Source organism: Musa acuminata, chromosome BXJ3-10 (genome assembly GCF_036884655.1).
Source record: "Musa acuminata AAA Group cultivar baxijiao chromosome BXJ3-10, Cavendish_Baxijiao_AAA, whole genome shotgun sequence".
In the NCBI taxonomy this organism is placed as follows: domain Eukaryota; kingdom Viridiplantae; phylum Streptophyta; class Magnoliopsida; order Zingiberales; family Musaceae; genus Musa; species Musa acuminata.
The window spans coordinates 23,199,879-23,213,206 of NC_088358.1; the positions used below are offsets into that span (position 1 = coordinate 23,199,879).

At 36.0% G+C, this 13,328-nt stretch overlaps 2 protein-coding genes across 2 annotated transcripts; one reads left to right on the forward strand and one right to left on the reverse strand.

Annotated features, from left to right (window-relative positions):
• Window positions 1-1,166: 1,166 nt before the first annotated feature.
• LOC135651013 (uncharacterized) lies at window positions 1,167-2,692 on the reverse strand. The gene has a single exon (XM_065170780.1). It carries the CDS (start codon window positions 2,683-2,685, stop codon window positions 1,438-1,440), a length of 1,248 nt encoding a protein of 415 aa, XP_065026852.1. The 5' UTR covers window positions 2,686-2,692; the 3' UTR covers window positions 1,167-1,437.
• Window positions 2,693-5,420: 2,728 nt separating this feature from the next.
• Window positions 5,421-13,036, forward strand: LOC104000320 (uncharacterized). Its single transcript, XM_009422331.3, has 7 exons — window positions 5,421-5,836; window positions 7,679-7,819; window positions 7,931-8,296; window positions 9,316-9,561; window positions 10,838-10,930; window positions 12,170-12,370; window positions 12,574-13,036. Exons 1-7 carry the CDS (start codon window positions 5,486-5,488, stop codon window positions 12,787-12,789), a joined length of 1,614 nt encoding a protein of 537 aa, XP_009420606.2. The 5' UTR covers window positions 5,421-5,485; the 3' UTR covers window positions 12,790-13,036.
• The last annotated feature ends 292 nt before the right edge of the window (window positions 13,037-13,328 follow it).

Below are 13,328 nucleotides of genomic sequence, written 5' to 3' on the forward strand. Positions count from 1 at the left end.
AATACTCTGCTTGGGCACATCAACTTTCAGAACATCTAGAACAATATCATACATAAGGAAATTAAAGCTTAAAAGTAGAAATTCAATAAAATAAACTAGTAGCCTTTAATATAGGAGAGACATGATCACAAGAATTATTAATCGAATGGCATAGGAGTTGTCAACATGGAGGTCAAACAATAGTGATATGACAATTTCATCAGACTATATCAGCTCTGTCCACAGAGAATCTGAAATTGCAACTTGATTGTTGGCTACAACTGAATGAAATGTATGCCTGAATGGCATTCAAACTTAGGCTTAACAAGTCAGGGTTTGTGTTCAGAGGAACCACCAAGTCATACCTAGGCTTTGTTCAGGCCTTCATATGATGAATGGATGACTGCATAAACATCACAATATCCCCATAAACAGAAGAATTTCCCCTGCCTAAACTGGAAAAAGAAAGAATGAAAGACAAGTAACACATGTCCAAATTCATTAGGTACATTACCATCATCCAAGCCATGAGAATGTGCAAAATTTTCTATTCCTATATTTTGCTGGCCTTAAATCTCATACAGCACAAATCCTCACATCACAGTGTTTAAGACTGAGACCTGCCCGAGAAATACTTGTATTGTGTTCCAAATGATAGAGAAAATATATATCAAAAGAAGCCATCATTTAATTAGTAACATCAGCACCATGAATGAATGAATTTAGGACATCATAGCTCTAGAGGGGAAACAAAAAGTTGGCATTTGAAATAGTGGTTTAAACTTGCCTGATTACCAGTTAAAGCATAAACAAAATGTTATCCTACAGCATAACCTAAAACGGTTGCCAACCAGAACACATACATACACACCAATCTTAGTGAATTTCAAGCTCCCCATAGTCAATTATCTCAATTACCTAAAAGAAGAGTACCGGATGTAGCTGCTCTTCAGAAGCAATACTGTGCAGGAGGAAAAAAGACACCAATTAAATATTTAGAGGTCAACAGTACACATAGCATGAGTTTAGATGGTGCCAAGTTAACATTGAACTTGTGGCATGGTTAGTTAGATGCTAAGAGGAAAAAGAAGTGATTGCATTTAGTTTATTAAGCTACAATAGGTGTGGCTTGGAGCCGGAACTGAACCAGCCAATTACTTGAAACAGCAAAGCAAGAAGGATCAGCATACATCAATATTTGTATCTATTAAAAGATCTCTCTAATGGTACACCTTCAAATATTCAAAAATCAATTGAACAATCAAAGAATAACATAATCCAAACCAAGTGATCTCTCTTAGTCAGTGGTCCTTTTTTGACAAGTACTTGATCCTAGAGTACAAGCACCTCTTGATACATCACCAAAAAATCCAAAAGATCATTCAACCTTCCATTTCTTCCACTTTTTCCTCAGTTCCAATAAAAAATAAAAGAACCAAGTGCAACCATCATATACATTTATTTAAGACACATCTTTCGGAACTTTTCATCCTTATAGAACCTTTGGTCCCCGATCATGGACCCAAAAACATCCAAAAGATTGTCCAACCCCTCCATGTCACCCCCCAATTCCTTCAGGGCACAAACAATGCTCTCGATGGTAGATAAGCAACCTGCCTTAGGTTGATGCCTCACCTCACCATATAAGCTATCCTCTCCTAGATCCAGCTTCAGATGAGGTAAAAGCTGTAACCAGGGATTCTCATGGTAAATCCTCTTTGCCTTTGGCCATGTACCATCTAAAACCACCAAATGCTTCACCTCAAATTCCACAGCTTTCGTACAGATAGCTTTATCACTAGGAAAAAGAAGTGCCGTTCCTTGGGGCACCAGGATCTCAAATTCTATAAAATCTTGAAATTCTTTGGTGGGTTGCAGTTCCTTCCTCTGCATCTTCTTAACCACAAACCCATTTGAAATCGCTGCTCTCCCAATCGGAGTCTGTAAAATCCAATCGATCTTGGGTTTGGCAGAACGCTCAACTATCATTTTTATATCACTACCAGAGCATGTTACTGTACATTTAGCCGATGTTATTGTGACCACATCATCTGCATCTATTGGATAGTCTCCATGACGATCAAAATCGAGTCTTTCAGACCCGGACAACGAGGAAAATGAATTCTGCTTATGGAACGTAAGAGGAGGATACGCATCGGGTATTTTTGATGGATTATGAAGGTTACTTGAATGAGCAGCACTGCAACCGCAGTTAACATTGGTGTCATGATATGCAACTCCTTGACCTAAATCACTCATAGGGGCAACTGAAAAATCCGAACTTTCCTCTGCTTCCGGCTCCTCCCGGCAGTCCAGACCGCGTTCAAGAGGGCGAACAAAGAGCTGAGCATGAAAATTAACATCAGTAACGGGGACAACATCCAGGTTCCTGAGCCCCAGTTTAGCGACTCGCGTCGAATTGAGCGGGTGCTTCTTCTCCAAGCTGTGCTGAAGGATCGTGACGCCGATCGAGTTGTCGAGCGGCGGCGACTGAAACCGAGAACAGAGGCAGGTGCGGGCGGGCTTGTCGCAATGTAGGCAAAACGGCCGCCTCGAAGGCCCCTCGCTCCCCATCGCTAGGGTTAGGGTCTGGGAAAGATCGGATCTTTGGGGTACCAAGAAGTAGTAGTTGGTCGCGCGGAGTGATTGATGGAAAAGCAATACAAGAGGGTTGCGGCGGAAGAGTTCCGCAATCGGGGGCTTCATGGCGAGCGAAACCCTAATTTGGAGGCAGAGCTGTTCGGCCAATGCATGGTTTAAGCTGGGTTTGGTTTAGTTGGGCCGGGCCATTTGGGCTTAGAGGCTGAGCATAACCTATTATTATTATTATTATTATTATTATTATTATTATTATTATTATTATTATTATTATTATATGGGATTAAGTTTATTATCTGTTAAATTCTTTACTAACTAAGATATCCAATGCCTTAAAAAATATATATATGAGATGAATTACTATGTAGTTGGAAAAACATTCTAAATATAACAATGTTAAATTGGTTTTGTAATTTTCGTTTCATGAAATCCATTTAATTCGACAAAAGGAGGACACTAAATTATAATTAATATTTTCTTGTTACATACTTTAGTTAAGAGTGACATTATGCAAGCAAAAAAGAACATGTAATTGTTCCACAAGTAATTATGTCAACATTTGTGTGAGGAAAATTTGATTCAACCCTAATGGTCTAATAACCTCTTTACCACTAATTGGGTTATTAATTGAGTTATTCAATACTAATAGCTTCTTTATCAACTCAGAACTACAACTTTTTACCACCCAATTGATTTGTAAATTTGAATATATTTTACTAATAAAAAATACTAATCATTTTGAAGCCAATCGAAAAATCTAGATTACGATGCGTTACGACGAATCTAGATTCAATAATAAAATTATTTTTTTATGATATTGAGAGATAAAATAATAAAATAATCTATCAACCAACATAAATAAAATTTTATAATCTTATAATGAGAAAATAAATATTAATAATTTAATAAAAAATTATTAATAAAAAAATACTAATCATTTTGAAGCCAATCGAAAAATCTAGATTACATCACTTGGGATTTAAGTTGATATGTTACGACGAATCTAGATTCAATAATAATTTTTTTAGATATTCAGAGATAAAATAATAAAATAATCTATCGACCAAAATAAATAAAATTTTATAATCTTATATTGATAAAATAAATATTAATAATTTAATATCATGGATTATCTTCAATTGTTTCCTAATGAAGAGGCTAACATGTTTTTATGTCAATTGAGACCACCCTAGAATTGCCAGAAGCCATTGATCCACCTCATGAATTAAATCATCCAACTCCTCCAAATTTAATGTTTGTCCTCTATAGGTGAGAAGGACAGTGAGATACTAAATCCATGTCTTGCTACTTTTCATGCATCATTGATTTCAATAACTTCCATGGAAAAGATTCAAGTAGATATCATCAAAATTTGGTGTCCCACAGAATAAATAGGAGCCATGTGATGTCCTCCACACAAGACACAACAACTTTATGAACAAGTCCAGGTTGCCTGTCCCATCATCTTGAATGCAATTGTCTTCTTGATGGATAGAACAATGATGGAAGGGAGAGACCTCCACAACAGTAGGATTGGGAAAGCTTTGTGGTGAAAGCAAACACATATGGCATCATTCATCATGCTCTGTTTGAGGTTTTTACTTCCTCATTGAGTCACCATGATTTTTTTTTTTTGTTGGTTTCCAATAATAAAAATAAGTCAACAGTATTATATTTTCTTGCTTGATATTAGAATAATTTTACATCTTATCCCAATTTAATCTCATATCTAAGGTAAGTTAAGATAAAATTTACTTATAAGAATATGATAAATATATATTTAAGTTTAATAAAATTAAAGGTTTCTTTATTTTATTTTCTCTTTATTAAAGAAGGAAAAGAAAACTTAGAAGGGAGAGTAACATGGTAATTTTAACCTAACATTTTTACTATATAGTAGTAGTAGTACATGGTGATTGCATGGATATGTAGCTTAGTACATAAATTGTATGTGTCTTTAGTCTTTGGAAAGTAATCTAATATATCTCCAAAATATATAATTAATTTAGAGATAATTTATTATTGTTGTTGTTTATAATCTTAGCTCCAATATCAAATTGGTATCCTTGCTTTTATGCTATAGGATTGATTAAACTTTTCTGATCTAATCCGATATATAACTCCGAGGATTCGAAATCTAATCCGATATATTTTGATAAACAAAATTTATATAAATATTATAAATACACATGATCTAATTTTATCCTTTGAAAAAGATATTAAATTTACATAGACAAAAATCTCTTATGATGGGGATTTGATGTAAAAAATGCATTGGAGTAGTGACTAGAAAATGACATGCAAAAGATTCTAATCATGCAAAACAACAACAAAAGGTTTCAATTGATTGGGACCATATAAATAAATACTATAACATGAAAAGACAAATTTTACATGAAAAATATCACATGAAATTCTTTTTTTTTTTTTCCTTCGGAAACAAATATTTTCTTTGATTTGATGAACACTGATTTTTCCCTTTTATTTTTCTTTTAAAGTGATCCGAGTTGTAGTGATTAATTATTTATATGGAGAATACATAATAATAACATATTTATATTAATCACTTCAAATTATAATCGATATTAATTAGTTTAAGTTAAAGGATATAAATATTTAACAAGTTTTAAGAAGTAATTTATGTTAATTAGGGTTTCAGCGAACAGTCAAATTAGGGGACTTTGGGAAATTGACCGGAATGGCATATCTGTAAATTCGTAGATGTATAGGACTATATGATATATTTGCCAACAACGTATACGTATCGTACATATGTACAGGTAGATGACCTGTATATACGCGTGCAGACATAGATACACACGTCGATAAAACGCCCCCTCCCTTTCCATGTCTTTCGTGACGATCTGTTCATCCTCCGTCTTTGGCTTCCTTTCTCTCCTGAGAAACCATGAAGCGGACGGCTGCTCTCAAGCTCCTCGCTTTCCCCCTCGTATTCCTGATTGCCTCCCTTCTTCTCTTCTGCTCGCCCTTTCTTCTCGGGGACTGGGACGATGCGGGCTCTTGGAAGGCCCCCTTCCGTCCCGTGGATCTGCTCCCCCTCCTCCCCCACAGGGCGGCGTGGCCCGTCCTCCGCTCCCTCCGCAGCGCCGTTGACCTCCTCCCCACCTTCGTGGGTGCGGCCTCCTCCGCCGAGGACGACCTCGAGTGGAAAGGCGCGTGCTTTTACAAGACCACCGCGTGGATGGACTTCCACAACAAGAGCCAGTCCCAATTCGGTGGCGGCACGCTCCATATCAAGGTTTGTGGAGGACTTTTCTTTTGGGCCTTGAAAAATCACTTCTTGTTTGGGTTTCTTTTTCTTTTCTCGAGAATTGGGTGCAACGCAGAGTGTTGTGTTGGTTGAGGATTGGGGTATCGGTAGAGGTTGCTGTACGTTTCATCTACAACTGGGGTGAAATTGGTTAGAAAATCGAGATGGAGTTCCTCAATAACTGCTATAACAAGTTCGGATTGCAGCTTCTCATGTCCTAATTTAGGAGAGAAGAAGCGCCGCCCTTTTAATCGAACGAAGATCCTTTCTCTTTTGCTGGGAGGTTAGGGCTGTTTCGATGAACTTGGGTTTATTGGAACGACGCAGTTACTATCCTTCGTTTTGATGGTTAGGTGAAAGTCCACAGGCAATAGGACCTCCGTTTTTAATGTTGGAACTGTCCAAATCGATTTCTAGGTAATAGAAAATACATGTGGAAACTCATTTATCTACATTTGGGTTTTTTATTTGTGGTGGAACTTATCTTTGTTCGTACTTTGGTGGAAATATTTCTTGCTCACATTAAGCAGGTTGTGATTTGCAGTGAAATTTGATAAGAATGACCTTTAAGTCATAGTTAGTACTCTCCAAGTCTCCATTAATGTGGTTATGGGTAGATGGTCTCTTGCCTGAAGAAAAAACAAATCCTTTCTATTTTTTCCTTTTCTGATGATCTAGTGGAAGACAATTCTATGGTTATGCTGGATAATGGATGATAATGCTTCTTGCAGCATTGTCCATGTCAAGGTGGACAAAGAAGACAATGTTTTTGAACTTGGGTTGCAGTTTTTGTTGTGTTTTTAAGTAAATTTGTTCCTCAGTATTCAAAAGTTGTGCTTAATAGAAAGTTGGTTCATTGCAGTCAGGTGGGATATCTTTTAAGTAATTTAATATACATCTCAACCACTTGGTTGTACTGGGTTCTCTAAGTACTTACTTCTATGAGATACTTCAGTTTTTTTTTAATGAAGTATTTAAGGTTTTTTTTCTTGAGTAAACGATTTTATCCTAGATTTTTCTCAAACTAAAGAGGGTAAAAGTTATCATTGCATATTTAATGATACATCACCAAAGAACCACACTGTTCATCTGATAAAATAGGCTACGAGAACTAAGGTTTCAAATATTAATCCTGGACTTCGCACTGGTCCTTTCTCTGGAGTCTGGACCGGTAAGAACCCCACCATACTGACAGGTAAATTGGCCAGTGCGAAACAAAACAAAAAAGGGCAAAGAATGGAGGGAAGATAGACCTTTTTTCTTCTCTCCGCCTCTTGTCATTCCAGCAAAGGTCGATATTCTAACTGACTCCTCATTTCTCCCTTTTTCTTCTTCTCTTGCTGCCATCTTGGTTGGGATCATACAGGAAGGGGGAATTTCAAGAGAGGATTGTGAATTTGCAATCATGAAGAGGTGCTGAGGCTAGCTTTTTGAAATTTACACCATTTTTATCAAAAGATATTTTGATCATTGAAATATATGAAATCTTGACTGTTCTAAGGCCATATGATGTAGTTTAGGACAAGTTAAGGCATTCTAATCAGTGCTGATTGGTCTGTAATTCTATCCATGCTTTGATTGGTAGTTTTGTGCAGACTGCACCTATCTGATATTTGATCTTGAACCATTACCATGATAAAGTTTTAATGCAATTCTGCGAGTCTGCTTACCCAACTACCATAAATCAAAGGCATTCTGTGCAACTCTTTGTTGATCCTCCTCTTGGATCTCTTAAAAGCAACACGGATGCTTTATTTCTGTCATTTGAGGATCTAGTTTACCTTTTATATGAAAGTATAAAATCTAACGTATTGTTTTCTTTTTGTCCAGACTAACAATCCACATAGTTGGACATGCATGGATCTTTATGTCTTTGCCACTCCCTACCGCGTGACATGGGATTACTACTTTTTGTCACGGGAACATACTCTTGATTTTCATGAGTGGGAGGGAGAAGCTGAATATGAATATGTAAGTTGTTTCCATATCTTTTAACATTGGATGGAAAGATTTATATGTTGTAAAAGGCTATAACTCCTGACTTCTAGTAAATTGTCTTTGGTAATACTTTTGCGATATCAGGTAAAACATAATGGTGTGTCAATTTTTCTTATGGAATCTGGGATGATTGGAACTCTTCGGGCCATGTGGGATGTTTTTCCTTTATTTACAAATACTGGATGGGGTGAAAGCTCAAATCTTGCTTTCCTGAAAAAGCATATGGGGGCTACATTTGAGGAACGACCCCAACCATGGATTTCAAGTATCAATACCGATGATATTCACTCAGGGGACTTCTTGGCTATATCAAAGATCCGTGGCCGTTGGGGTGGCTTTGAGACTTTAGAAAAGTGGGTCACTGGGGCCTATGCTGGTCATACTGCAGTTTGCCTAAGGGATTCTGAAGGAAAACTTTGGGTTGGCGAGTCAGGCAATGAGAATGACAAGGTTAGATTTAATTTATTTCTACAACAGTTCTACATTTTATCTGTATGAATGTTTCATGTCATATTTTTTTTATATTTATGTGTGTTGCTTATCATCGATCCTTCATGTTATACATGTAGTGTTGTAATGTTACAAAAAGATTTAAACAACGCCATTCTGTGGTTGCACGTTCTATAACAAGCATTTCAGATAGGTTTGTTGTCTCTTTGTTCAAGATGTTTACCGAACAAATCTACTATTGATTTTTGAACTTAAAAGTTAAGTTTACCTCAGAATAATTGAGCCTCTCTTATGAGTTCCATACACTAAGTTTGACTGTGATCATTTGCTATGTCAATCAGATGATAAGATGTGCTAACGTAGAGGAGTTTATGAACTTCTTTACAGATGCTTGAATCTTGTTACACAACTTAAACAGTTAAACCTATGTTTTCTGTTCTAAGTTGAGAAAAGTTGTTTGTTAATGGAAATAAAAAGTGTACTTCGCATGGTTGTGTACAGAGCTACAGGCTGAGGGTCTTCAGGGCCTTCTTGATAGATAATAAACTTTTACTATTTAAGCCTACTTGTTCTCATGTACATTGTTTTAGTTGAGAATTACATTTTTTAAATAAGATTAATGAAAAACTCACATCTGTCATTACTTGGATTCTGGACAATCTTAAATCTCAAATCATATGCACATGTGTCTTGAGTTTCTTTTTTAATTATGTGCTGGATAAACTATAAAAAATTTTGAGAAGCAAGAATTTGCAATAGAACTTTCTAACAGTAACATATATATTAATGTTCTTCAGTTTACATAGTAGTAGTACTTGGCCTATTTAATTTGTTTGAGCTATCTAAATGCAAAGTTCTTAAGGTCAAAGATTTTCTGCTGATTGGTATGATATTGCTGTTATTAGGGACATACAAGCACTCAAATTTGATATATATAGTTTCTGTACTATGACATCAGTTGTAGAAAAGCAGTTTTTCTTCTTTATCTAATTATCATGGACCCAATTACTTCTTTATAGGGAGAAGATGTAATAGCTATTCTTCCATGGGAGGAATGGTGGGAGTTTGAGCTTACCAAAGATGATTCGAATCCACATATTTCATTGCTTCCTCTTCATCCAGATGTGAGAGCAAAATTTAATAATACTGCAGCTTGGGAGTATGGAAAAAGCATGTTAGATAAGCCTTATGGTTATCATAATATGATCTTCAGTTGGATAGATACTATAAGCGATAACTATCCACCGCCCCTAGATTCACATGTGGTATGTTATTTGCTAATTCCATACTTTGAAGCCTATGTCCTTAATTTGAGCCCTTTTGTGCTTACTTTTGTGAAATACAACTTTATTAGGTTACTCAAATATTGTCATGAGTTGTGGTTGCTGCACCTGGTTGTCATTGATAATTGATAATTTTGTCATTCTTATGAAGTTTGTGCAGCTGGCCTTAGCTAATTTTTTTAATCTGTGTAAGAAGGTTGGTATGGACTCATTCTTTAATGCATTAATTCACTGAAAATGACACATCATTGATTATAGTGGATTCAATCATGTGTTTTCTTTAAGAAATTTCTTAATTTATAAAGCGGAATATGGGAAGTTTTGTTCTTTCTTGAAAGATCTGGTGTACTCGTTTCTTCTAGACTTTCTTGGCTTCTATTGGATTTTGGATGTTTGCAATGATTGCATATATTGTCCTTGAAAGGATTGCTAGCACACTGACCTTGTATCTGTCTAGGCAAGTCCATCTCAGTATTTATAATATTTGAATTGGATTTGGCATCCTTGATCCAAATATTTTGTAGATTATAGTTTAATTAAACAAACAATCAGCCTTGTTGACCACCGTTTGTTGACGATAGAAGGGATCAATATTGGTTATTTAAAGAATTGGGATTGTCATCTGGTGAAATTGAGCTCTTTGAATTGGCAGATTGGGAATAGAGCCAAAAATGGTTTAAAAGTAGGGGTGAAAATATATCAGATAGAGTTACAATATTGAGAGGACAATATCTGTCTACTTTTAGCTAGTGGATACAAACTACAGCCGAAGCATGGAGGAAAGAAACAAACTACAGCTGAAGCATGGAGGAAAGAAACAAACTACAGCTGAAGCAAGAAGGAAAGAAACAAACTACAGCTGAAGCAAGAAGGGAAGTAACAAACTACAGCTGAAAAGCCATAGCACACTATGTAATTATACAGACTGATTTATCTTTCAATAGTATGTGCATTGTATTCTCAATCTTATTATGATTATTCTATTCATGGTTTACTTGCTTTTTCTTTGCGTATGAACTGAAATTTGTTCCCATCATAAGGCTTGTATATCTACTCATGTCATATGCATCTGTATTGAATAGTTACTGTTGGTCACAAACTATTATGCTATCAGTTATATTCTTCATAAGGATTCCTTGACAGTCATGATTGATCTATATTATTCTTATGTAATTTTTTTCTATTGAAGAGTAGTAGACTTTATGCTAATGGTTCTTCACTTTAGAAGTACATTCTAATGCTAATGTTGATGCTATAGGTGGCTTCTGTGATGACAATGTGGAATAAGATCCAGCCAGCCTATGCTGCAAATATGTGGAATGAAGCCCTGAACAAGCGACTTGGAACCCAGGTTTGTTGTTTGCATCATGTTGGAACATAGTTTTTCTTTCTGCACTATTAGTGTCATTTTCCTGTTCAACAGAACTATGGATTGAACTGAGAGGAGTTTTTTTTTTATATTCACAATTTCTCTTCTTTAGGCCAAAAGTGTGTTAAATAGCCCAGTCCTTCAGAATATGACCTAGATTTTTCACTTCCAAGAATGTCTACTAAATGTTGATGAAAAACACATTGTTCACCTATGCTTAATGAGAATAAAAAGCCATGTGGTCAAAAATCTTCATAGTTGTTCTTAATATTTTGACATGCTTAAAGGAGAATGTCAACATTAAATTTTGTTGAAGTTTTGGTGAGAAAACCAGTTGGTTAATATTTCTACATACTCATTTGACGCTACATGCCTTTTTCCGGAACATTTTAAACAACAAAAGAAAAATAGCAAGAATGTTTAACAATGTAACAGATAAGGTTATAAGGTGCAGTTTTACCGCAAAAAGTCGAGTATCTGAAGAAGTAACTATGTAGGATAGCTTCCCCATCCTCCTTTTCGCTAGGCATATCGTCTAACATTTATAGTCTTGGGAAAGTATAAGTGAACTATTTCTTTTAGATTGACATTGTCTTCTGTAGAACTTATATTGCAATATACTTTTTGTGGCATGGTTCTAAATACTGTCCGAGCCAGTCCATACCGGATGGCATTTATCCGTCCGATGACAAATTGACAACCCTTTTTGGGCCGTCCAATCCAGTTTTTTTTTTTTGTTCGACCAGCGATCAATACAGGTACAGTGCTCTAGGCTTTAAAGCCATGCTTTGTAGAACTAAAAGAAATTTCTAATTACGTGGATTTAACCCAAATATGCTGATTCCAGCATCAAGGATTAAGCTTCAACGAGAGCACTAAGTTCTGATGTTGGTTCCATCTATGCTTGTCATTCCTTCCTTCCCTCCTGACATTTTGCTAGAATTCTACAGTTTGTGATATAATTATCAATCTTAGAGGGATTGGTTGAATCATTGCACAACTTTAAGGTGCTAGGAATAGCATGCAACAGGACATCTCTTCTATTTCGTTATGCTAATTACGTTCAGATCTGAGCTCTTCTAGGTTCAAAATCTGCCCTTTCTCCTTACAATTTCATATTTCAAAATCTGCCCTTTATATCTTGCCTAGACGCACTTATAAATTAGTGAACGTTGAGTTTTTCTTTGTGTATTCATCAACTTTGGTAAAATTGATATGCAGGATCTCGATCTGCCTGAAATTATTGTTGAAGCAGAAAAGAATGGAACATCCTTTGATAACTTGTTGACAATTCCTGAACAAGACGATTGGGTCTACACCGATGGGAAATCAACCTCATGTGTGGCTTTCATTCTTGAAATGTACAAGGCAGCAGGATTGTTTGGTTCAAATGCCAGCTCCATTCAAGTTACTGAGTTTACCGTAAGTCCACTTGACTTGTTGGAGCAACTGTCATTATGTGTTTTTTGTCATCTCCCAAAAGCTCCCCCGTTATATAACTTTTTTTTCTTGGTGTAAATTAAACTGCACGTAGTTTGTACTTATAATCTATAGCTAATCTGCAGTGATATTTCAAAATGTCACTCTGTGCTTTCTAGTTCCAGCTAATTCTCCATGCCATGCAGATCAAAGATGCCTATACCCTCAACTTTTTCGAGAGCAACTCGAGCCGTCTGCCAAAGTGGTGTAACAAAGATGACAACGTGAAACTTCCTTACTGTCAAATCAAGGGTAGATATCGAATGGAGTTACCAGGTTACAATACCATGCAGCCATACCCACACATGAATGAAAACTGCCCCTCCCTGCCACCATATTATTCCAGGACCAAGGACTGCTGAAACTGCTTCTCATCTCACCACCCGTCGATGGGCCTATGCTACCTTCTCTGCTGTTATTTCATGTTCTTCCTACTTGTATATATAGGAATGGCATGCAGGTCAATTGATGAAGTACTGGAAAAGACTGTATAGTAAAGCCTGATTGCTCCTGTTGGGAATTGTTGTTTAGTGGTAAAGACGGCGAGTAATTATGGCTGTGTATAAATTGATAAAAGCTATGGTTAAATGCAGATCGAATCTAAGAACATATATTGTTGTTGTGCAGTGTATAATGGATTATCTTGTTTCTGTTCCAAGTGTTGGATATGTGTCCATCTTGAGCTAACATTTTCATACATCTGCCAGATAATAAGATTGAAAGCCAAAAGAATGCCATGAGTAGTTTATAATGTATGTTGAGGAACTGAGGTAAATAATGATTTGAATACTTTTCACGAGTGAAAAAAATCAAAAGACATTGAGTAAGATACACTCAGCAAAGCTTTGAGGAGAATTATTTTTTCATATATTATTTAGATGGTTTGTATTTGATGAGTAAA